The sequence below is a fragment of the Oreochromis aureus genome, linkage group 18 (assembly GCF_013358895.1).
Source record: "Oreochromis aureus strain Israel breed Guangdong linkage group 18, ZZ_aureus, whole genome shotgun sequence".
NCBI lineage: Eukaryota > Metazoa > Chordata > Actinopteri > Cichliformes > Cichlidae > Oreochromis > Oreochromis aureus.
In genome coordinates, this window is record NC_052959.1 from 35,010,843 (window position 1) to 35,037,686 (window position 26,844).

At 40.7% G+C, this 26,844-nt stretch overlaps 2 protein-coding genes across 3 annotated transcripts in view; both read right to left on the reverse strand.

The window, feature by feature from the left end:
- Positions 1-26,844, reverse strand: part of LOC120434305 (zinc finger protein 570-like) — a 488,395-nt gene that overhangs the window by 206,587 nt on the left and 254,964 nt on the right. The gene's annotated exons all lie outside the window — the stretch shown is intronic.
- On the reverse strand, positions 320-25,126 carry LOC120434300 (zinc finger protein 664-like). Of its 2 annotated transcripts, XM_039602142.1 has the most exons (3): positions 24,608-25,123; positions 3,937-4,712; positions 320-382 (listed from the first exon to the last, which is right to left on the reverse strand). In XM_039602142.1, the coding sequence occupies exons 1-3, from the start codon at positions 24,777-24,779 to the stop codon at positions 353-355; spliced, it is 978 nt and encodes a 325-aa protein (XP_039458076.1). In that variant the 5' UTR covers positions 24,780-25,123; the 3' UTR covers positions 320-352. The 2 variants fall into 2 exon arrangements, with proteins under 2 accessions (XP_039458076.1, XP_039458074.1); XM_039602140.1 differs by lacking the exons at positions 320-382; positions 3,937-4,712 and adding an exon at positions 13,911-16,509 and having other exon boundaries at positions 24,608-25,126.

The following is a 26,844-nucleotide window of genomic DNA, read 5'->3' on the forward strand; positions in this document are numbered from 1 at the left end:
GCCAAAGTGCTTGCTCATAGGGGGTCATATGATTGTTGGGTTTTCTCTGTATTTATTATTGTGCTATCTACTGTACAATATAAAGCGCCTTGAGGCGACTTTTGTTGTGATTTGGCGCTATATAAATAAAATTGAATTGAATTGAATTGAATTGAATTTGTAGCTACAAACCTAACAAATCACCTTCATCAATCGAATCTATCCAGAGTTCAGAGGAAACCATTGATTGGTGTTTCTATATGCTCTCAGTTAAACATCAATTATCAAAAATCAGTGCCAGCAGGAAACCCAGAGAAAAATCTGAAATGGCCAAAAAATTATTTAGTGCGTGCATCTCTAGTTCCAACATACCCTAAGACTTCTCAGCTGTGTGAGTTCTCATGTCCCCCCAAAATATGACTATCCAGAGTTGGGACCAGGAAGCAGAGTTGCAGTCTTACACGCCTCTCTGCAGCTTCTCTCCTCCTGCTACCCCCCCAAAAACCCATCTCCATTGAGACTGTGTCAGCTCCCAAAAAGACAAAAAACAAACTAAAAGCCAGCAACAAACAACTTAAACATAAAAAATCACAAAGAAAGAACAATACAGTATCCACATCTGAACCAAAGAGTAAAACAGTGAAATGTGGATTATTAAATATTAGGTCTCTCTCCTCCAAGTCTCTGTTAGTACATGACTTAATAATTGATCAACAAATCGATTTACTCTGCCTTACAGAAACCTGGTTGCAGCAGGATGAGTATGTTAGTTTAAATGAATCAACACCCCGAGTCATTCTAACTACCAGAAACCTCGAAGCACAGGCCGAGGGGCGGTGTGGCAGCAATTTTCACACCAGCCTATTAATTAACGAAAGACCAAGACAGACTTTTAATTCATTTGAAAGCCTGATGCTTAGCCTCGTCCACCCCAGCTGTAAAACTCAGAAACCAGTCTTACTTGTTATCATCTATCGTCCACCTGGGCCTTACACAGAGTTTCTCTCTGATTTCTCAGACTTTTATCTGATTTAGTGCTCAGCTCAGATAAAATAATTATTGTGGGTGATTTTAACATCCATGTAGATGCTAAAAATGACAGCCTCAACATGGCATTTAATCTGTTATTAGACTCAATTGGCTTCTCTCAAAATGTAAAAGAACCCACCCACCACTTTAATCACACTCTAGATCTTGTTTTAACATATGGCATAGAAACTGAACATTTAACAGTGTTTCCTGAAAACCCTCTGCTGTCTGATCATTTCCTGATAACATTTACATTTACAATAATTGATTACACAGCAGTGGAGAGTAGACTTTATCACAGTAGATGTCTTTCTGAAAGTGCTGTAACTAAGTTTAAGAATATAATCCACCCACTGTTATCATCTTCAATGCTCTGTACCAACATAGAGCAGAGCAGCTATCTGAACGCTACTCCAACAGAGGTCGATTATCTTGTTAATAATTTTACCTTCTCACTAAATGCGACTCTGGATACTGTAGCTCCTGTGAAAACTAAGGCCTCAAATCCAAGTACCTGACTCCGTGGTATAATTCTCAAACACGTAGCCTAAAGCAGATAACTCGTAAGCTGGAGAGGAAATGGTGTCACAAATTTAGAGGATCATCATTTAGCCTGGAGAAATAGTTTGCTGCTTTATAAGAAAGCCCTCCATAAAGCCAGAACATCTTACTATTCGTCACTGATTGAAGAAAATAAGAACAACCCCAGGTTTCTCTTCAGCACTGTAGCCAGGCTGACAAACAGTCAGAGCTCTACTGAGCCAACAATCCCTTTAACGTTAACTAGTAATGACTTCATGAACTTCTTCACAAATAAAATTCTTATCATTAGAGAAAAAATTACCAATAATCATCCCACAGATGTAATATTATCTACAGCTACTTTTAGTACCATTGATGTTAAGTTAGACTCTTTTCTCCAATTGATCTTTCTGAGTTAACTTCAATAATTACTTCCTCCAAACCATCAACGTGTCTTTTAGACCCCATTCCTACAAAACTGCTCAAAGAAGTCCTGCCATTAATTAATTCATCAATCTTAAATATGATCAACCTATCTCTAATAATCGGCTATGTACCACAGGCCTTCAAGCTGGCTGTAGTTAAACCTTTACTTAAAAAGCATCTCTAGACCCAGCAGTCTTAGCTAATTATAGGCCAATCTCCAACCTTCCTTTCATATCAAAAATCCTTGAAAGAGTAGTTGTCAAACAGCTAACAGATCATCTCCAGAGGAATGGCTTATTTGAAGAGTTTCAGTCAGGTTTCAGAGCTCATCACAGCACAGAAACAGCTTTAGTGAAGGTTACAAATGATCTTCTTATGGCCTCTGACAGTGGACTCATCTCTGTGCTTGTCCTGCTAGACCTCAGTGCAGCGTTCGATACTGTTGACCATAATATCCTATTAGAGCGATTAGAACAATCTGTAGGTATTACAGGTACTGCACTGCAGTGGTTTGTATCATATCTATCTAATAGACTCCAATTTGTACATGTAAATGGAGAGTCCTCTTCACACACTAAGGTCAATTATGGAGTTCCACAGGGTTCAGTGCTAGGACCAATTCTATTTACATCATACATGCTTCCCCTAGGCAGCATCATTAGAAGACATAGCATAAATTTTCACTGCTATGCAGATGACACGCAGCTCTATCTGTCCATGAAGCCAGATAACACACACCAATTAGTTAAACTGCAGGAATGTCTTAAAGAGATAAAGACCTGGATGGCCGCTAACTTTCTGCTTCTTAATTCAGATCAAACTGAGGTTATTGTACTCGGCCCTGAAAATCTTAGAAATATGGTATCTAAGCAGATTCTTACTCTGGATGGCATTACCTTGGCCTCCAGTAATGCTGTGAGGAACCTTGGAGTCATTTTTGACCAGGACATGTCCTTCAACGCACATATTAAACAAATATGTAAGACTGCTTTCTTCCATTTGTGCAACATCTCTAAAATTTGAAATATCCTGTCTCAGAGTGACGCTGAAAAACTAGTCCATGCATTTATTACTTCCAGGCTGGACTACTGTAATTCTTTATTATCAGGATGTCCTAAAAACTCGCTGAAAAGCCTTCAGCTGATCCAAAATGCTGCAGCAAGAGTCCTGACAGGGACCAGAAAGAGAGAGCATATTTCTCCTGTTTTGGCTTCCTTCATTGGCTTCCTGTTAAATCCAGAATTGAATTCAAAATCCTGCTCCTCACATACAAGGTCTTAAATAATCAGGCCCCATCTTATCTTAATGACCTTGTAGTACCATATCACCCTATTAGAGCACTTCGCTCTCACACTGCAGGCCTACTTATTGTTCCTAGAGTATTTAAAAGTAGAATGGGAGGGAGAGCCTTCAGTTTTCAGGCCCCTCTTCTGTGGAACCAGCTTCCAGTTTGGATTCGGGAGACAGACACTATCTCTACTTTCAAGATTAGGCTTAAAATTTTCCTTTTTGCTAAAGCATATAGTTAGGGCTGGACCAGGTGACCCTGAATCCTCCCTTAGTTATGCTGCAATAGACGTAGGCTGCCGGGGATTCCCATGATGAGTTTTTCCTTTCCAGTCACCTTTCTCACTCAGTATGTGTTAATAGACCTCTCTGCATCGAATCATATCTGTTATTAACCTCTGTCTCTCTTCTACAGCATGTCTTTATCCTGTTTTCCTTCTCTCACCCCAACCGGTCGCAGCAGATGGCCCCACCCCTCCCTGAGCCTGGTTCTGCCGGAGGTTTCTTCCTGTTAAAAGGGAGTTTTTCCTTCCCACCGTCGCCAAAGTGCTTGCTCATAGGGGGTCATATGATTGTTGGGTTTTTCTCTGTATTTATTATTGTGCGATCTATTGTACAATATAAAGCGCCGTGAGGCGACTTTTGTTGTGATTTGGCGCTATATAAATAAAATTGAATTGAATTGAATTGAATGTGGCGCAAGAGCTGACTACTATAGGTGAACATTTCCCCACATGTTTTACAATGATGCGGTTTCTCTCCTGTGTGCGTTCTTATGTGCACCGACAAGTAACTACTACGTGTGAACATTTTCCCGCACATTTTACAAGGATATGGTTTCTTACCTATGTGAAACCTTACGTGCTCCAGCAAACGACTACTGCGTGTAAACATTTTTCCACATGTTTGACATGGATACGGCTTCTCACTTGTGTGGATTCTCATGTGGACAGTCAAAGTACTCTTCTGACTAAAACGATGCCCACACATTTCACAAGAATACGGTTTCTCACCTGTGTGGATTCTGTAATGTCGTTTCATTTCATAATTATCTTTAAAGCATTTTCCACAAACATCACATTTTAAAAACTTTTTAGCTGTGTCAAAATTATACTGACTCCCTGATCTGGGAGGAAACTCTTGACTTTCATTTTTATTTCCAGTTGATCCTGGATCTGCACTCCTGTTTTCTTCCTGATCCTGGCTCTCAGCTACAGCAGAGCCTCCTTCTGATTCACTGTGGTCTCTTTCCTCATTAGCAGCAGGCACCATTAAGGTATCAGTCTCCTCCTTCAATCCAAGCTCCTCTCCCTCCTCACTCCTGCAGAGTTCCCCCTGTTCCTCTTTAATCTGTGGAGGTTCTGGCTCTTCCTGGCCCAGACTGGAGCTCCTCTCCTGGTCACAGAGCTGCAGCTCAATGAGAACCTCCTCCTCCTTACAGACAGGCTGCTGCGGGATGTCTGGAGGGACTAAAGGAGACAACAAAATCAAAAGTGAACTGAACATGATTCTCTGAAATGCACAAAAGGTTTCCACTTGTTGTCAGTGCTGCAAATCGCTACCTTATCGTGGTGGAGGGGTTTGTGTGTTGTGTTGTCGGGGGGCTTTTTCCCCCTGGTAGGGTCTCATATGGCAAATTGGTCCAGGGTAAGGGACCAGACAAAGAGAGATTCAGAAGACCCCTATGAGTGTAAGATCAAGGGAACAGTTCACCCTTCCTTGGATAGGGTTACCAGAGCCCTGCCCTGAAGCCAGGCATGGGGAAGGGTGTTCATGGGCAAGCGTCTGGTGACCGGGCCTTAGTCCATGGGGCCCAGCCGGGCCCAGACTGAAAACGGGACATGGGCCCATCGTCCTGCAGGCCCACCACCTGCAGGAGGTGGCGTAAGGGTGGGTGCAATATATGCACCCAACCTCTAGGAGCGGAGCGGAAGCCCTGGTGGACCGATCCCTGGCTACCAAGACTGGCAATTGGAACATGGAATGTCACCTCTCTGGTGGGGAAGGAGCCTGAGTTAGCCTGCCTACTCAAAAGTAGGCAGACAGAAGCCAGACGTGTCTCCCTGCCAGCGGCTTAAAATAGTTTCTGGTGACTTGTATCAGGGTGTTACCCTACTGTGACACAAACTCAAACCCTTTCAGGTACCTGTAATCAAGGTAAGTGAAAACTGTTTTTCTCGCTATGATAGCATATAATCAATATTATGTGGTACAATCAACCTTCACTTTTCTTACTGGTGGTATATTCAAGGGAGCAAACACTGAAAAATGTAGGCTAAAGAAAATGACATGAGGTAAAGCTAGTATTGTTTTTAGTCAAAATCATAAATTCCCAAACGTAGAGTGAGTATACTTCATGACAGTGAAGGGTGGATGAATGTTATTGCACTAAATGGCTGAGTTTACAGAAAAGCATGTGTGCTCCCTGTCCTCCTTCTGTGTGCACACACCTAATAAACCACACACATGTACCTGGATTAGCTGATTTCATGAGACAGATACTGCTAACCCCAACCCTCCCAGGTGGGCTACTTCACAGGTGTTTATAGCTAATGCAGTGATGTAGCCGCCATTCTGGATCATGACATGGCACACGATGCATGACTATATCAGCTACTTCCACTAGAAACTGTGGTGACAGCGAAAAAGTCAATTTTTTTACTTCAACAGAGACTGCTTACTAAAATATTTCCTTATATTAAAAAATCAATTTATTTATCAGATTTTCTGTCATGTTTAATGCTGCACACTGTAGACCAGGGGTCTCAAACTTAAATGAGCTGTGGGCCACTGCTGGCACTGTCATCTCATTGGAGGGTTACTTTAGTGATCAAGTAGTACAAAAACACACAAACAAACATCCACAACTATTTCTGAAAATGTAGTGTTCTGTTTGTTTTTTTAAATTTCAAATATTCTATAAGACAAAACAGCAAACATGAACACACATTTCTTTTTCCCACTCTTCACTAACTGCAGCCTTCATTGATCTACCAAATAAACACATCGGTCCTCTCTTTCTGTTCAGACACGTGGCAGCACTTCTGCTATCATTTTGTTTGTATTTAACAAAATAAAAATGCAGACATAAGAGTACACATTAGTTTTTGACTCTCTCACTGAACTCACACCTCAACATCTTTGTACTCTTTGCTCATATTGGCTTCATATCAAATCATTTTTGGCTTTTAAAGAACTTATTTTAACATTGCACTCAACAACAAACAAATCCTCCCTAACAAAAAAGTCACTTTAAGGGCCAAATTGCAATATATATAAGGAGGGGTGACGTGGGCTGCAAGTGGCCCCCGGGCCACGAGTTTGAGACCCCTGGTGTAAACAACCTTAGAGACATTTACTAATGTCTGCTACATAACTACTACTTCACTTCAAATAAATAATATTAAAACAAATTTATTATTATGAATATCTGGTAGCAGCACCTGACATTATTTGCTCTATTAAAGACAGTAGACATTGTGCTCACATTAAGGTGAACGTGACATTTCAGCATGAACAAACTGTCTGAATGTGAGATTCACCAAATCGACCCAATGAGCAGCAACTTTCTGCAGCTAAATGAAGATGAAGCTGGACATGCAGAGATATGAGAGGAGGAAGAGGCTGAAGGAGGAGCAACACTGTCACAGAGCAGAGCAGAAAAGGACTCCCACTGTCAGATACATTCAATATCTAAAGCATACAGAACAGATAGTGTGTGGAAGATGCTGTCACTGCATTACTGGCTCATGTTTCCTTTGTTTCTGATCACACTAACAGGTCGGTTAAAGCAGGAAGAAGAAATGTCTTTAAAGGATCTGTTTGCTAGAAATCACTGGAACAGGCGCTCACAGTTTAACATCGTCTTTAACAACATTTATCTCTTCATTTAGGTGTCAGCTGTGATCAGCTCACTGCAGTCAAGGATGAAGAGTCCACTTTAGAAGGAAACACTCTCACTCTGTCCTACAGATTTTCTGGACAAGCCAATGTCAATGATTATTTCTTCTGGTATCGACAATATCCAGGAAAACCACCAGAGTTCCTGATCTCTCATTTGGGAAATGGAGATTTATTGAAGCGAGAATTCTCCAGAGTGTCATTCAAAGTCGTTGATGATCAAAGACAAATAACGATCTCCTCTGCTGCAGTGACTGACTCTGCTGTGTACTACTGTGCTGTGAGGCCCACAGTGACAGGAAACACCGAAACTCTGTACAAAAACCTTTGGAGCAAAGACAACAGAATACTCCACAACATCCACTAGAGGGAGCCACACACTGTTAAAGCCCAGGGCTTTGGTTGGATATAAACCCTTCTTTTCATTCCACTTCACTAGTGTGACACGTGACTCAGTCCACTGTAAATCATTAAGTGCTGTTGTGAGTTTTGTGAGTCTAAAGTAAGAAAGTAGAGCAGAAACTAAACTCTGGTGATTTATTATTTAAGTATTTCTCATAAAGAGTTTTTCTTGGCCTGATATGAAACATTTAGCAAACTGAGCGTGTTGAGCATCAATTTTTGTGGCTTCAGTTTTACTCTCACAATAACACTTGAAGAAAGAACTTTTCAAACAGTCTGTGTACAGATTGAAAGCTGGGACACCAAGTTCCAAAAAGTTGATTCTGTTCATCTGGACGTTTTCAGTGTGAGAAACGATTCGTCACTCATCCAGGCGACTTCTTCAGTCTCAGCTGACTGTAGGTTTCGTCAACTTTATAAACAGTACATTTGCACAACTACGGAAACTAGCACCACTGAATGAACAACGGACTGTGAAGTCAGTTCCTTTATCATTAATATGCAAATTGTCATGACCATTGATCAACAACCACGGATCAAAGAACATTGAACAAATGACCTCGGGACATCAAGGTTTATACAACAATGTATTTTAGTCCCTTTGCAATCCGGTATCATGAAGCTGTCAGCTCAGGACCTGTAAGGAGTCTGTTTTGCAAATAATAACTCAGACGTTGGTCCAGTTACATGAAAATAGTAATTAGTTACTAATTACTGATTACTTCTCAAAGAAAGTAATCTTGTTACTTTACTGATTACTTATATTCAAAAGTAATTAGTTACTTATTACTTAGTTACTTTTAAAAAACATGATACATAACCTCAGTACGTAATAAAGAAATAGACCTTTAGCCCATAATCCATCATATAAAACTGAATCAAATGAAAAAGTCTCTTTCTAAAATTTGTTTTATTAGTATTAATCTTTTAACTTTATGCACATTGCATCAAGCAAAAATTAAATTCTTTGACTTGAAGAAATGTGTTTAACATTTAAACCTATTTTCTGAATATTCCAGCAAATAAAATAAAATAAAGTTTTGTGTTTACACTCTTTCAAATAGATGCAAGTAAAACAGCAAAAATAAATAAAATCAAAGATTCAGCAGCACTCAGTCCTGTCGCTCTTAAATCTATTTTCACCTGTTTAGCAGGAGTGGGGCGGGTGGAGGTTTGCCCACAGCGGTCATGTCAGTGGGGGGATGCGGGAGTCTCTCTGTGATTGTCACATTCCCGTGGCAGCACGCTCGCTGCTCGCTCAGATTTGAAGTTTAATTTTTTGCTGTAGATTCAGTTAAAAGGACTAGATGTTACAGTCCCTGATAATGCATTGCTTAAGATGGAGAGACTCTTGAGGGACGGCTGTTATGAGGAAAGGCAGCCCAGAAATTTTGCCAGCAGCACACATCGTTGTGTGCCTCAACTTTCGGTCTTTTACTCAGGCTAATCTGCCATTTTTCTTCCTTGGTTAGGTTTAGGGATTAGAGATCGATCTAGCTTATCATATTAAAATTTGGGACACATCGTCAGCAGTGGACCTTGAATTCATCAGGTGTTTCAGCCATTATCACTAGACACCCTCATCCAAGGAGGCCCTGCCAGGGTTGATCAGGCCCTCGAGTGTGTCACTGATTTATGTTAAATTGTTATTTCTCTTCTTTCTTTTGTTTAGTTTCCTACAGTTTACTTTCTATCTATTTCTATCTACTGCAACTGAGAAATGATACTTACCTCTTTAGCATTTATGGAGCCTCACTTCTTCAAAAGCATAGAAAAGTTGATAGAGAGAAGTAAGACAAAAGGGACAAGATAGGAGAGAGCAGAGAGGAGAGCCGGAAGGGAGGCGTCCGATCTGGCTTCCCACACCTCCCTGCCGGATCGGGCTGTACTCTCTACCTCCCCACTGCCTCCCAGAAAAGGGAAGAAGAGCAGAATATTTCTTTTCTCTCGTGGTTAGCTGAGTGCTTTAGCTGCCCAAGTGATGTCAGTCCTTTTTAACCATAGCCAGTGACTGGTCCTCTCAGCAGTGTTAGCTAGTTCTCTTATAGCCTGCCGTTGCACCTGTCCTCTGATCCCAATCTCTCTAAGCAGTTTTGCTGTTGTACTGGCCACAAAGCCCCTGCACTGCACTTCCACTGGGCACACCTTGATCTTCCAGCCTCTGTCCTCTGCCTCAGCTGCCAAGTCGGCATAGTGCAGCTTCTTACGCTCAAATGCTTCCTCAATTGCTTCCTCCCATGGAAGTTTTCTGCCCACACAGAGTGTACAGCGGACGCTAATGTTTCTGTCACTCTTTACAGACTCAAACTCAAAGTAATGTGATTACTTCCACGCTTTAAACGCTGCGTGTTCGTACTCTCTCCATCACACCATATTATCCATGTTGATCTGCACACGTCTGTTGCTGCCACAGACGTCACTGTCATGAGACACATTCACAAACAAAGTCACAGTTTAGTAATGCAGCATGGGTACGGGAAAGTAACAGTAATCTAATTACTTTTTTGCAATACTGCTCATCTCTGATGTCCTCTTCTCAGTGTGCAACAGGAACTCTGTGCTGTAGAGGGAGTAACATGGTTGTATTCAATACAAATTTATTTATATAGCACCAAACAGTCACCTCAATGGGCTTAACACTGTGAGGTAAAGACCCTACAATGACATCATCATCATCATCACCTTTATTTATAAAGCACTTTAAAACAACCACAGCTGACACAAAGTGCTGTACATTAGAACTGTAAAATAAAATTACATGAGATATAAATAATAAAACCAAATAAAAGATGAGTGAAATCATTAATTAAATAACTACTTCAATTAAAAGAGAAACTAAGTCTCACTGAGGTTAAAAGCCAAGGAGCCAAAAAGTGGGTTTTAAGACGCGATTTAAAAGTGGACAGTGAAGGGGCCTCTCTAATGTGCAAGGGCAAATTATTCCATAATTTTGGAGCCACAATAGAGAAGGCCCTGTCCCCTCTGAGCTTCCTCCTGGATCTCGGTACCTCCAGGAGCAGCTGATCAGCTGACCTGAGAGACCGACAGGGTATGTGGGGATGAAGAAGCTCAGAGAGGTAAGGCGGGGCAAGACTGTGAAGGCATTTAAAAACAAACATGAGAATTTTAAAATTAACTCTGAAAGACACAGGCAGCCAGTGCAGAGAGGCTAGCACGGGGGTTATATGCTCTCTTTAAAGAGTTCCTGTTAGGAGTTGTCCAGCCGCATTTTGAACCAGCTGCAGACGTGAGAGCAACGACTGACTGACCCCCACATAAAGTGAGTTACAGTCGTCCAAGCGGGAAGAAATAAAAGCATGGATCACTGTTTCAAGGTGCTGCCTAGAAAGATAAGATTTCACTCTCGCCTTAAATGATAAAAACTGGACTTCACCACTGCTCTGATTTGGTTGTCCAATTTAAAATCACTGTCCAACTTAAAACCAAGGTCAGTAACAACAGGTTTAAAATAGACTTCCAGGGATCCTAAAACAACAGAGGAGGACTCACAGGGACCACTAGGTCCAAACACCAACACTTCTGTTTTCTTTTCATTGAAATTTAAAAAGTTTAGAGCCAACCAAGCTTTAATGTCAAGAGAGGTTTTATGGAGATGCCATCCTTCTGCTTTTGTGGCAAATAAATTTGGCAGTCATTGGCATAACAATGAAATGAGATCCCATGCCTTCTAAGGATGGAACCCAGAGGCAATAGATACAGTAAAAAGAGCAGTGGCCCTAAAATTGAGCCCTGTGGGACGCCGCATGACAGAGGAGCAGAAGACGATTCGGAACCGAGAAGGCTGACAGAGAAAGTTCTATATGACAAATAAGACCTAAACCAATTAAGTGTTGGCATCGTGGTGGGGGGCGGCATCACGGGCATCGGCAAATAAATAAATAAATTAATTAATAAATTGCTTGTACTCATGCTGCCCCAACGTCATGCCAGCGCATATTGGGAATATCATAGGCACCGATCGATTTTCTATCGCCCATTTGCTGGGAGTAAGGGCGCCCTCCGTTTGCGAGGTGCACCTGCTGCTTGTGGCACAGGGAGGAGAGGGCGGGGCGGCGGGGGATTCTCTGGCTGGCTGGAGCAGCATCTAATAACCAACTCACAAAATAAAACAAAATAAAACACACCAGACATTATGATACAGACTTATAATTTGCACCGATGTTTTTTTTCCGAAATTCTATACGCGAAAAGTGAGCGCGAGAGCCCTCGGTGCGCCTGCTCGCTGCTGAAGTCAAAGTAAACGTTACTGTCATCTCCGCTACATACAGTCCAGTATATAGAGAGACAAGACGACGAGGCTCCAGTTACAGCAGTGCAAATAAACAAACAATATATATAAGAAGAGTAAGAAAATAAGTATACACTTGAGGACCAGGAGTAAAGGGATCAATAACAATTTAAAATTTACAGTTTGATGCTTCCAAATAGAGCACATTTCATTCATAATGCTGTAAATCCAAGCCCATTATGGATTCATGATTTGAATCCTGGGTTGTGTGAAATCCCAGAAATAAACCTTAGACAAAGTGAATCTGTGAACTAAGGTGTAGGTCTATTAGGTTATGTTGTGGTGATCCTCGGGTTGAGGGATGGGTGTTCATACTGGAGTGCAAAATTTAAACCAATGGAAGATGGACAAGAAAAGTTTAAAGCCATCAGGTGGTCAGTTTAGAAAAAAGAGAAAAGAGGAGGAGGAGAAACGAGCCAAAGATACAGGTAAGCAGATGTGTGATTGGATAATGGCAGGTCATCCTGAAACAATCAGAATCAGAATACTTTATTAACCCCTAAGGAAATTATAGAATAGAATAGAATTCAACTTTATTGTCATTGCACATGTCACAGGTACAGGGCAACGAAATGCAGTTTGCATCCATCCAGAAGTGCTTTAGCCATGATATAGATATATTACAACATATATTAGCAATAATATAGATGTGTAAGTATATTAGAGAAATGGGTCTATTATGGTATGTTATCATGTACACGGTGTGAAGTATGTTATGAATATTCTATAACTATAAGTATGTACAGGCTGTAGTGAGTACAAGCTATGTACAGGCTATGAACAGGATATAAATATGAAATAAAAACTATACAGAAATCTGAGATATACAGTTATACAGAAATGTGAACTATGCAAGTTATAAACAGTTGTAGGATTAAAAATTATCGTATGTACAGAATGATATTTACACAGAACTATACAGTAGTGGTAAAGTGCTAGTGGTTGTGGGTGTGTGTATGTTCAGTTCATGAGTTTAACGTGGGTCAGATGTCAGGAGGCAGAGTTCAGGAGTCTGACAGCTGTGGGGAAGAAGCTGTTCCACAACATCCACTAGAGGGAGCCACACACTGTTAAACCTCTGATTCTTGTGTCATTGGACTGATGACAAAGACAACAGAGAAATGAAGCAGTAAAGATCAGAGACAGAGACAGAGCTGCTGTGGAAGCACAAAACTATTTGATTGGCTCAGCTATTAAACTGGCCCCGCCCACTGAACCTGAGCTCATCCAATGACATTATTTGTTGGTCATTGTGCTGCAGTGGAAGAACATTGTTCATGTGCTGTCTGTCTGGCTTTAATAACTCCACAGACATGTTGCTGCACCTCTTTTTGCTTCTATCTCACATTATAGGTGAGTTTAAGAACAGGGATTAAAGTTTAGTTGAAGCTGCTGCATTAAGCAGATATACAGACTGCATTTCACTACTTTTCTTCTTTCTTTTTCCAGGACTCACAGCTGGAGACTCAATCACTCCTCAACAAACTGAAGTCACTGAAACAGAAGGAGAATCTGTCAAACTCACATGTAGCTATCAGACAAGTGATAGCACTCCACTACTTTACTGGTACAGACATCATTTTGATGTTCAAGCTCCTCAGTTTATACTCTGGAAAGGAGCAAGATCATGGAGTGGCAATGAATATATTCCTGATAATGGATATAAATCAGAAACATCACCTACATCAACTAATCTGACCATAACAGCCCTAACCCTGGCAGACACAGCTCTCTACTACTGTGCTCTAGAAACACAGTGATACAAAGTGTAGAAGAGGCTGTACAAAAACCTGAACACAGATATCTGACTACTCTTCAAAGAGGAGGGAAGTGGTATTCAAAGCACAGCTTCATATCAGATGGATTCTGCTAATTCCTGTTTTATCAGAGTCACTGTGGTTACAGCTGCTAATGAAACACTGTGGGAGGATTCACATGAGCAGCAAATCCACATCAACCACAAACCAACTGTAGGAACGTTCAGACACAAAGAAATAAAAAATACAAAATTATAAGTAAACAAACTTTTATTACAGAAATATAAAGGAAAAACTAAATTCACTGCATGATTTTATCTCAGGACACTAAAGCAGACACAGAGGAAACTGTTTGTGTGAGAAACAAAGTCTACATTCTTTTCCTGGACTACAATCCAGGATCGAACCATGTTCTCAACGATTTAATGTTGTCCTTCAGCAGGAGTCCAACTCAAAGCTGGGTTAGCAGTTATACAAATCCAATTCCAAAACAGTTGGGACTTTGTGTAAAATAGAAATAAAAACAGAATGCAAATCTCAGAAACCCATATTTTATTCAAAATAGAACAGAAAAAAAAAAACATATAAAATGCTGAAAAAATCTACAATTTTAAGAAAACTATAAACTTGTTTTGACTTTAATGCAGCGAGATGTTTCAAGATGGAACAACAAAGGCTGGAGAATTAAGTGGTGCTAAAGAAAACAGGTGGAGGAGCATTTTGAAAACAGTGAGGTTAATTTGTAGGGCTACAATGATTCGTCGACATAATCGATGACACTGACATAGAAATTTCTTGTCACATCTTAAAACCACATAAATGTTGTTGTTGTTTTTTTTAATTTAAACTAAAACCCACTACAGGAAGCTGTGGGGGCAGTGTCACCTATGTTGTCTGCCAAGACTGCACTCAATACTAACGAAGAAGAAGGCAGTGCGAACAGCAAAACAGAATCATCTGTAAACTTTGGAAACTTGTTATTTTGGACTGGAAAACAAAATCTTTTTTTATTTACTTTAAAGCTGAATTTTTGGTTTAAATACTACTAGAACTTTAATTCATATTGCTTAATATTTGTATTTATTTCATTTTTATTTGGACAGTCCTACTGAGTAAAATAGGACTAAATATTTAAGTATTGATGTTAAAAATACATTTGATTATTTTCAAATTCTTATGTCTCCTGGGTCATTGTTTTAATTTTCTGTGGGACGAGACAAGAGGGTGATACTCACAGGTGGGCAGACCTGAGCAGGTGAGGTACTAAAGCCTAGAACAGGAAGTCTTCCCACAGGAAGCGGAGACAAGATTTATCGAAATAATTGTTGACTAATCAAAGACAAATTGCCAGATTAGTCGCCTACCAAAGTAATCTTTAGTCGCAGCCCTATTGCAGTCCAGACCTTTCACCAACTGAAACCTCTGGAGCATCAGAAAACCAAAAACACAACAAAGACCAGGGGGACTGCTGAGCCTCTTGAATCCTCTATCGAACCTTTTTTGAGACCTGTTGCTGCCATCAATTTCAAAAAAAGATTTATCATATTTTCCCTGACGAATAAAAAAGCTTCAACATGACAGGTATCATCAGATTTAGTTCACACATTGCGACATGTAATACAGTCAAACAATCATTGTAGAAGTCTGAACAGGTTTTCAAGCCAAAAGCAAAAACATTTGAACCAGCATGAATTTGTACATTTGTGTCAAACTTGGCTCCAAATATTTGACCTTTTCTAAAAATATGTTAAGACTACAGCTTCTCACCTGTGTGAGCTCTCAGCAGGAGAAAATAGCTGATGTTCAACATTTACGTGGCTAGTCAAATGAGAATTTAAACTTTTCCCACGTTTTGCAGGAATGCAGCTATTTACCTGAATGAATTTCTGTGTTTTTTAAGTGATGTTGAATTTGAAAACTTTTTACTGGAGGTGTTACCAACATGTGACCTCTCAACTGTGTGAGTTCTTATGTGGAAAAACAAACTTTTATTGTGACGAAAACTTTTCCCACATGTTTTGCAAGAGTACGGCTTCTCACCTGAGTGGAGTCGTACATGTTGTTTAAGTGACGATGACGTAGAAAACTGTTTACTACATGTTTGACAAGGATACGGTTTCTCGCCTGTGTGAGATCTCACATGGATATTTAAATGATCTGTTGAAAGAAAACTCTTCCCACATGTTTGACAAGGATACGGTTTTTCACCTGTCTGAGTTCTCATGTGACGGGTCAAATGACAAGTTCGACGAAAGTTTTTCCCACATGTTTTACAGGAATATGGCTTCTCACCTGTGTGGATCTGTGTATGCCTTCTAAGTACTGATTGGCTAGAAAACATTTTACCACAAGTCTTACAGAGATTTTTACCTGCATGAACTCTCACGCGCTCCAACACAGCACCGTTCTGATTAAAACCTTTCCCAGCAGAGTTACCAACATGCAGCTTCTCACCTGTGTGAGCTCTGTTATGTAAAGTCATTTGGGACTCATGCATAAAGGTTTGTTCATAGACATCACACTTTAACGACTTTGTACCTGCACCAGTACTGGACCGACTCTCTGACAAAGGAGAGCTTTCTGCATTTTTACTTATGTTTGGATTTCTCGTTGATCCTGGATCTGCACTCCTGCTTCTTCCCTGATCTTGGCTCTCAGCAAGAGGGGAGTTATTAGTGATGAGCCGATCATTGTCTGGTTCACTGTGGTCTCTTTGCTCAGCAGCAGTCACCATGAAGGTATCGGTCTCCTCCTTCAGTTCCAGCTGCTTTCTCTCCTGACTGCTGCACAGTTCCTCCTGTTCCTCTTTAATCTGTGGAGGTTCTGGCTCCTCCTGGTCACAGAGCTGCAGCTCAATGAGAACCTCCTCCTCCTTACAGACAGGCTGCTGTGGGACGTCTGGAGGAAGAAAAAAAAAAGACAACTAATGACATTATAAAAGAGAGAGAGAGAGAGAGCCTTTATTTGTCAGTTGCAGTTGCCCACAACCAAGATGACAGACCTTGCCGACCGTACATACAATACACAAACATCACATTGGGGAGACAGGTCAGGCTAGGTAGCAAGGGGGAAAAAAACAGTGAAATGTGTAACACAAAAGAATAATACAGGAATGCACAGATATCAACAAACCATAACACAATAAAACACAGACAAGCAACATGGGAGAATATTCCAGTGTGTACAGGTGATCTGGGACCGCTGCAATCTTCGATTGCGCCTCCAGCTGATCCGGTGTCCACATCCGATGGGAGGTAAGCATGGGAGGAGGCATTGGATTCAGGGGAGGGAGGGTGATAGTGAGGGCGTATCAGCGTCAGTGTACATGTTTCGTGTGTGTGCATGTGTATCCCGTGTTCAGCTGAGAGAAAGTGTCATCACGCCCGGTTAAGCGAAGGTCAACAGTCTCCAGTGGACCCAGGTGGCCTTGAAGGAGGGACAAAGAGTTCTGACAACAATCCTGTAATCATGGGAAGAATTTGTTGTTCCAGTCGGCTTCGACCTTGGCAGGCCTTCAGCTGGTGCCAGTGGGATAGCTGCATGAGTGAAGATGGTGAATGTTTGGGTTTAGTGAGAACAACTGCATCCAGTTTTTACAGTTGGTCTAATGTCCATCACTGGTCACCAATTATCTCAATTCCCGTTGTTCTTCTCCAAGATCTTATCCATATTGCGTTCAAAACACAGTCTGAGTACTCACAGCTAGGGCTGCTCAATTAATCGAATTTTAATCTCGATTACGATCTGGGCTTTCAACGATCATTAAAAATGACTGAGCCGATTCTTAGCACCTCCCTCATGCTTTACTCTCGCGAGGTGGAAAATCGAGCGCACCTCTCTGCGTTTCGAACACGCGTCACATCAATTAAGAGTACCCGAGGAAAGCTAAGCAGACGTTATTTGGAGAGGAGAGGATAATGGCTGCTAAAGAAAGAATGCCGTTGGTTGAAAAGAGAGGTAAAACGACTTCAGTGGTGTGGAAACATTATGGGTTCGGGGAGTCAGACGTGGATCAAGTCGATATAGTGTGTAAACTTTGCTACGGTGTTGCAGCTGCACCACAGAGCAACACTACAAATTTGAAGAGCGCTCACAAAGTGACATACGATCAAACAATGAAGGAACATAGAGAAAAACTCAACAACACCTGCTTCATCCTCACAGACCTCCATTCACGCTACCCTGTACGACGCGACTAAATATCCCACCAGCTCCCAGAGACACAAGGAGATAACAAACGCGGTAACGTTTTTCCTCGCCAAAGACCACTGCTCAATTAACACAGTGAACAACCCCGGTGAGAGGAATAGAAATATTTTCCTGCTATTATTTGCTGCTATTTTTTAATCATCATTAACATTTCAGTATTAATAGGGATGTTGCATTCAGATGCATTCAGATGTTCAAACATATTGGTATTATATTAGCCTTTATTACAGGTCCAAAGAAGAACCATTTTAAATGGTTGAGTTGAATCTATAAGTTAAATGTTATTAATGCTTTTATGATCTCTGTGTAGAGGGCAGAGACAGGAAAATACTCTCTGTGCCAAAATGAGACAGGAAATGCGTCTGCAGAGCATGTTTTGCAGAAGTGAAACCGAAAGCAGAGTGAGTGCAAGCCAAAGAGCAGGGTGTTATTATGCATGTATCGTTGATTAACACACACTTAGTTAGAGGGATCACTGATAGGGGAAAGTTCAAGTTGCTTAAGTTGAGGTCAACTAAGGTTCAGAAAGCAGATGCAAACTCTGCACGTACAGACAGACAAATAGTGAGAGGTCATGACACGTACGCAGTACACAGCATGCACGCGCCCTCGCACGTGTACGCACACACACATACACACCATGGTAGATCTATTTTGGTAGGGCAGAAATGCAGAAGTTGTGCCTGTATGAGTGACATTTTCTACAGGAAGTGCACCTGATGTTCCAGGGAGATAAGCGACAGCGAAGATATGGCTAACAGGAAGCATCAGCCGTCGACACGAAGATGATGTTCTATGTTAAAAGTCATTGTGGTTTTGGTGTGACGTAAATCTGCCTAGTAACAGAAAAGGGGGCTGTACAATTCTTAACCCCATAAAACAGTTGTCTGAATATGAGAAAGACAGTTCAACACTGATTGGGTTGTTGAACTCACACATGTGTTCATTAAAATGCCGTCTAAATTGCACACGCCTGGATCTGTGGTTTTTATGGATTCTTCTCTCAACATTGAACCCTAACACCGGCTTTAAGAAACTAATCAACACTTTGGACAAACGGTATAACTTGCCATCTCGTCACTATTTTAGTCGAGTGGCGATTCCCGCTTTATATGATGAGTGTCATGATGGTGTCGCAAAGGAAGTGGCTACAGCCCAATATTTTGTCACCACAACGGACTTGTGGTCAAGCCGCACCATGGAGCCTTTGAGCCTCACGGTACATTTCATTGACATGGATTTCAACATGAAAACGAAATGTCTCCAGACATCATTTTTCCCAGGAGACCACACAGGGCAGAACATAGCTGCAGGTCTGAAACAAGCACTGGCTACGTGGGATCTGGAGGAGAGTAAACTCGTCTGTATAACCACAGACAACAATGCATATGTCATACTGGCTGCAGAACTGAATGGCTGGATGAGGCTCCAGTGCTTTGGGCACAGATTACATTTGGCCATAGGTGAGTAGGCCTAATTCCTACTGAATATGATGCATAATGTGATTTTCTTTCAATAAGTATACAACATAATGCTTCGAATGAATATAATATATAAAAAACGATTTAAATTCAGAGATACTTTTATTCATTCTCACAGTCATACACATTTTCTATGAATTATACAAACACATAAATAAGCTACCATCACTTTTTCTTATTCATCACACTCAAGGAAATGACAATCATCATCCAGATAATGCTTGTTTATATTTTTTATGTTTTTATAGAAAGAGCCATGAAAGATCACAGGATTGAGCGTGCAGTGGGAGTCTGCAAACAAGTGGTCAGCACCTTTTCATTCAGTTGGAAAAAAAAGAGAGAGCTGAAAAAGGCACAGATAGACCTCAAACTGCCAGACCACTCCTTAAAGACTGAGTGTCCAACCAGATGGGGATCTAGGCAGGCCATGGTTTCCAGAGTCCTTGAGCAGCAGAAGGCCATTGCCCGTGTCCTCTCCCAAGACAGAGGAACCAGGCACCTCATCCCCTCATGGCAGGACATTGATGTCCTTGAGGCCATCAACAAGACCCTGGGACCTCTGGTTGAATTCACTGATGCACTTTCTGGAGAGAAATATGTGAGTGTGTCTTTTATAAAACCAACACTCCACCTATTTAACAACTCGATTTTGGCTGAGCAAGATGATGACACAGACCTCTCAAAATGCATCAAGAGGAGAATACTATCAGCCAAGAGACAATAAAAGCCAGACTGACAATGGAAATGAAGTCCATCATGGTATTTATAAAGATACTAAACATCTATCTATCTATCTATCTTAGTATTATTTATAGTAATTATTTAAGGATTGTATTTTAGAATGCCAAACCTGAGACAGATAAAACTGGTTCCTCATTCTGTGTTGCTGTCATTTTATGTTTGTCCCATTAAAGGAGGCTGCAGTGATGGGGACACCCGTTGGTAACACGGAGGTTGCTGATGATGGTGCATCAAACCAAAAGAAGATGAAAAAGGGCCTAAGCAGCTTCTTTAAGGCCCCTCACAGCACAGCTCCAGGTGCAGAACATGCTCGTCAACTGGAACAGGCCATAGCTTTTGAGCTTCAGGCCTACTTCCAGGCAGGGACCCTGGACACAGAGGAAGACCCACTGGGGTGGTGGAAGCTATCACAGAACCTCTTCAGAAACCATGTTTTGTTGAGCCATTTTGAGATTGTATGGGACTCGGGCCTACTAGTTTTTATTTATTTCTTATAAAAGGTACTACTTTCAGTGTTTAATTTTATTTTTGTTCAGGCAGCAACTTTAGTTGACATACCTCAATGTCAGATTGACGCAATTGTGCATTTTGTGGCTACACAGCTTGCCTTGATGTTTGGTTATTTGTATGCATAAATATTATACAGTAGTTTGAAGTTCACTAAACATTAATGTTTACATTTTTCATTTATTTTTTATATTGCAAACATTTGCACGGTTATCAGTATTTGCACACCATTTTATATTATTTTTTGACAATCTTTAAAGCCATTATTCAATACATTGTTATTGTTAAATAAATATCGTCAAATAATCGAGATCTCAATTTCAGTGAAAATAATCGTGATTATCATTTTTGCCATAATCGAGCAGCCCTCTCACAGCCCTGCCAATCGTCTATCATGTCAGCCAGCCTTATGGGATTTTGAACAGCAGTAGCCGCTTCTTGGTCTTCGATAAGCCAGATCTAAGCCAGCTCCAAATGTAAATGAAATGTAAAGAAGAGATCTAAGCAGGCAGATTGTTGTTTCAAACACAAATAAGGCTCCACAGCACTCTATAATGTGTCACACAGAAACACACTAAAGGAATTCTAGTCAGAGCTGAAATCTTCACTGTTGTCAAACAAACTGAGGTCTGGTTAGCAAACAGTAAGTACATGGTTTCAAAGCTGCACATTCATTCAAGGATTCAAGGAGCTTTATTTGTCATTTGCATCACACGTTAACATGAGGTGGAACGAAATTATGTACACACGGTCCAGAGTGAAAAGAAACAAAAATAATGAAGAAACAAATTTTTTTCTTAAAGTTATAATAAATAGTTGTTGGTTTTTTTTTTGTTTTTTTAATAAACAGAAATGACAAGTAATGAGACAATACAATAACTAATACTATAACTAGAGTGCAACAACCTGAAAACAAATTCTTGTTCAAATTCACCCGATTTCTCTCCCATTGCTCTTTACACTCTCGAGTACAGCAGGTGACTCAAACACTGACAATAAGATTATCATGATTACCAGACATCAGCAGCTGTTTCTCACCTGTAGTCTGAACGGGTCTCATAGGCTGTATCCCAATTCAGGTTCTGCAGCCCTAACGGTCCTCAAGGGCTGCGTGCTCAAAGACTGCTAAGGCCGGAAGTGCGAGGCTTGTGAAAGGGGACGGTCTAGCCTCCGTCGCTGCCCAGGTTGCCTAGCAACCATGATACTGGAAATGTTTCATACAGCTTTGTTTGACAGAAATGAAGGAGAACATATTTTGTTCATTTGTCTCTACATGAGCTCTGTGTGATTTAATAAGTATCTGAGGCCGAGACCACAGGACTGTAAAACATGATTGTTGGGCTTCATTTCTGTACTGAACAGTCATTTAAGATTAGCTAGTAAATAACAATTAGCTCATGTTGTTCATGAGACTAAAGTCATCTCACTTTGGTAATGTTAATATAATATGGGCAATATTAAAGTTATTATATTAATCATTATTAGTTACTACAGCAGTAAACTCTGTGCCAAATACTGAGCTTCAGTAAAGATTCAAGTTGCACTTATTTATATTTCCTATCACCTTAAATCTTCACTCAAAGACAAGTATCTCTGACAGTGTATATACAGATGTATTATATATAAGAGACAAACATTGTTCTTTCAATATGTTGGCATTACTAAATTTGGCTCAATGCTTACATACATGTATAAAAAGAAAATGTACGAGCTGTGATAACTGTTTCTGATAGAATGGAGATCAGACTGATATATGAAATATTACTTTATTGGGTGAGAAAATCAGACCATGTCATAACTGCTTTAAGTCATACAGAATAGATATCAGAGCCTTAAACAGGCTGACTTCTGCTAAATGGGTCAAACTGGGCAGAAAGTCTACAAACACATAACATCCTTATAGAATATGATGTAACACTATAGATCAACTTAGCTCAGAATATATAAAGCATATAAACAGTTACAGCAATATGATGCAACAAACACAGCAGTGCTACTAATCCAAAATACTCAAAGCTTCATAGAACTGAAACAAACATTTATTTTTAGCTCCATTCTGCTGCTGATACATACTTTAGGTTTCTGAATATTAAACTTGTTGCTGCCTTTCATAGTGTGTAACTTGAAGGCCCTGAGTACTTTCTCCCACACTGAAAACACTGGGATGATAACATTATTTGAACATTACCTAATAAGACTGATTCAGGACAGACAATTAGTCATTTTAAACTTTCCTAGCAGTCCTTCACAAACAGGGAACAGTCTGTCTATTCTCTCCATCTGTCAGCTGCTGCTGGCTCTTCCTCCTCCTCTTCCTCACACACTGCTGAGTTTGTCCTGGTGGATCATCAGGGGTGCAAAGCCTCACAGATGATGTGCAGCAGTGGGTCCCTCAGTCTGTCCTCACTCTGGACACTTGCAGTCGTCACACATGGAAATCAAATGTGTGATAAGCTGCAGGATTCAAACACAAGTGTAACTTATAAATACATGTTCATACTTTTATTCCACAATCAGAGAGAAAGAAACAGAGAGAGAGTGCAGGACAGACAGACAGGTGACAGTCTCAGGTGTATACACTGCTACAAAACAGCACAAGAGAAGGAGGATTTAGTGTTTGTGTTATTACGAGTGCTAAACAAGAAGAGTTCCCAGATGGTCCAGTGGACACATGTGTGACTCCTGTGATTAAAGCATCTTTCTTTCAGCTTAACGAGTGAACCGTCAGCTCGTTCAAACACACGTTAAAGTCCGTTTGGCTCGACACCACCGAACAGAGGCAGCAATATAACATAGCTAACATTAACAGTGCAGTGAATCCTGCTTGTGCCGTCATATTCAGGACTGCAAACTGAGCAGCATCACTGACTTTCAGCTTGTTGTGTTTGTGGATATATGACTGACTTTAATTATCCATAAATCATCACATTCTCTGTAAGATTAAGGTCGACTAAATATATATATTTAGAAGTAGAGGCTTTAAAACCAAGTAAACGCTGAAAGTACAAACATCACTAATGTCACATAACTTTGCCGACATGTGGCCAACAGTAATGTTTTAATGTTCTTAAACATTCGCACATAAATAAGTGACATCATATTCAGTACTTACTTTTCCAAGTTTACTCTTCGGCTGTTTTTTTTCGGCAAAATTATCCACACCCACTGCCACACTATGAAGTCTGGGATATGTTGGGCCACGAAGTCTACACCGCCACATCCTTAAAATTCAGGTAAATGAAGGACACATTTGAGGGCCGCATTTCGAGCAGCCTTTGAACTGGGACAGCCTTCGGCGCGCCGCTGTGACGTAATCGGCATTAAAATGCGGCCTTTAAGGCTGCAGACCCTGAATTGAGACACAGCCATAGTGTCTGTTTTATGCTGATGTTGTTCCTGTGCACGAAAGCCCTGACACTGAGAGGGTGGATCTACCTGTACATGACCAGGCTGCATCCTCAGTGCTTAAACATCTGAAGGTGAAAACCTGTTTTATGTTTCCTACATCTAATCAAGCTCACAACACAAACGCTCAGCAAGTACTGGTCTCTGTTTATGGATGGGATAATGAAAGGCAACGTAGTTGATGCCTTGTTACTAAGCAACAACCTATATGCTGCACTTAAGTGCAACGCTAAGTCACACTCTGAGTCTGAACTTTTACAAACCAAGCTACTGAGAACACAATCAGCAGAATGTCTGTGATGAAAATGACCATGAGCTGCCTGAAATGACACTGATGCATTCATATTATTGGAGACCCACAGGAGGACTTCTATTGCTGTATCTGCATCTGTACTCTGATCTTAATGCATACATACATGAGGGTATTTTACATTACATTTTCTTTTAAAGTGATACCTTCACAGTTCTAACTTTATGCTGTTACATAAAGAACACTCAAATCCAGGCTGATTTCAGCGCCTGCTGTTTGAATGGAGCACAGTGCAGTCCTGTCCTCTGTTTGCTCTTTGTTAGCTCACATCTCCAAAAAGTCCTCACAATCATAAATGTCCCGCAGAGCTGTGATTAGGATCCTCCCTCAGAGTGACACTCACCTGTCCTGTGCAGTTTGATTTGGGGTTTCCAGGTGATATCCAGCAGTCTGCGCTGACGGTCGATCTCTTCCTCGTACTGGACGATCGTTTTTTCAAACTCCAAGAATATTTGTTCAGCAGCAGCAGTTAGTCGCTCGTTGATAAACTCTCTCAGATACTGAACTGAAGGCATTGTTACTGCCACAGCTCACACACTCGGCTCACACACTCGGCTCACACACTCGGCTCACACACAACAACATTCTCTGCGCTCAGACACACACGTGAAAAGCTAACGCCATTTGCGCCTTTCCTTTGTTTACTTCCGCCTGGTGTCACGTGATAAAGCTCCGCCAGAGCGGGACTGTTAACGCACCTCCCTCCCTCCCTCTCTCTCTCTCTTATCAATGAATGTAAAGTATTACAGAGAGCTCGGGGAGTCGGTGCAAAGCCGCTAACACCACAGTGATGAGCTGACTCTTTCGGTCCCACACTCTCTGCTCAGTTCACACACGCGCTTTTCCTTTCTTGGTGTCACACGGTTGTTGTTCCGGCAGAGGACATTTACCTTTAACTGTTCCGCTGTCGAAGATTTCTCTCTGTTTCAAATCAGTTTCGAGCTGAAATCATTTTTTTTCTACATCCATGGAAAACAAGAAAATTGCAGATATTATCATTTGAATATTAAGCTTTCTGTTTTGAAATTATCTGAATAAGTTTCTTATATTGAACTTTAACATGATTCCAATCTTGAACCCAGTGCCTCCTTAAACTGGTTTTGAATCTCATTTCTATAAAAGGGAGTTACTGTTTGGATCTGGTGAGTTTAGAACAAACAAACAAAATATATAAAGTTTGATTAAAAACTAAAGTAATACCAGAATAAGTTATTAATTAATTATTATTAATGTTTGACTGGGCACAAATTAATTTTTATTATATTCAGTTGTTAAACATTTGGCGTAATGTTGATTGAATTAGACCCTCTGGTGCTGGTCACCACCAGCTCCCTCACAGGGAAATCTCCACCGTAGGCCCACCCAGAAGATGGATAAACCCAGCATTTCATGAACACTGCGATGGAGACCTTTGGGTTGTGTGAAGATATAAATACTTGGATAATCCTCAGAGGCTCTGGACTTTTACATAAAGATATTATAGTTAGTCCTGTAGAAAGTTATATATTTACAAATATATTATCATCTCTGGTTACTGTGGTATGAATGACTCTGAATTACTTTATGGTAAATAACACGTTACTGGCAAAAAAAAAAAAACAGTGAAAGAATGTCATATCACAAGATTTTAGTTCAACACACAAGTTATGACCTTTGACCTTCCTCAGGTTTTTATTTAATTGTGTCTCAGAAAATCTCATGTGCTCTTCATGCAGCTGAGAACATTCAGTGTACATTCTTATCTCTCAACTCAGTCTTGAATCCTCCTCACCTGATTCGTCACTGACCTCAACCAGCAAAGGCATCTGCAACCATTCCAAGAGCTTGATCCTCATAGCTGGCAATAAAGCGAATTTGTTCCTGGTGGGTGTTGGACTCTGCGCTCTGCAGATATGAGGAAACAGTGACAGGAAACAGAGCTCAGCAAAAGGAGGAGCTACACCAGTGAATATGAAAGACTTCATTTAGGAGCTGAAGAGCTGCTGTGTTCTCTCTATTGTTCATTCAGTCCAAGAGAAAATCATGTTCCTGCTTTTCATTTGGATGATGATGGTCTCCTTTCAGACTGGTGAGTCATCAAAAGATGGAGTGAGATGTAAAAGGAGATGATAGACATGAAAAGATTTGGATGTTGTTTGAATTGATCCACTTTTTATCAACTAAGTTTACAGATACAGAAACATGATGGTGAAATATGTCTTTGTTGTTTTCAGGATCCTCTGTGGATTTACTGACACCATCTAAAGATGCAGTGATGAGTTTGGAAGGAGAAACTGTAACTGTCTCCTGCAACTATTCAGGATCTGTCAGTTACTTCTTCTGGTACAAACAAAAGTCCAGTTCACATCCACAGTTTCTCATCAATGAATATTCAGAGCAAACAGAAAAGCTGAAGTTTAGAAAAGATCAAGACAAAAGCGAGTTTTATCTGGAGATCTCCTCTGCTGCAGTGACAGACTCTGCTGTGTACTACTGTGCTGTGAGGCCCACAGTGACAGGAAACACCAAAACTCTGTACAAAAACCTTTGGAGCAAAGACAACAGAATACTCCAAAACATCCACTAGAGGGAGCCACACAC

Excerpts from the sequence above, each read along its gene's own strand:
- LOC120434300 (XM_039602140.1), bottom strand. The coding sequence starts at position 24,779 with ATGCCTTCAGTTCAGTATCTGAGAGAGTTTATCAACGAGCGACTAACT. Across the intron at positions 16,510-24,607 it reads AATCAAACTGCACAGGACAG|ACGTCCCACAGCAGCCTGTC; the intron begins GTGAGTGTCACT and ends TTCTTCCTCCAG.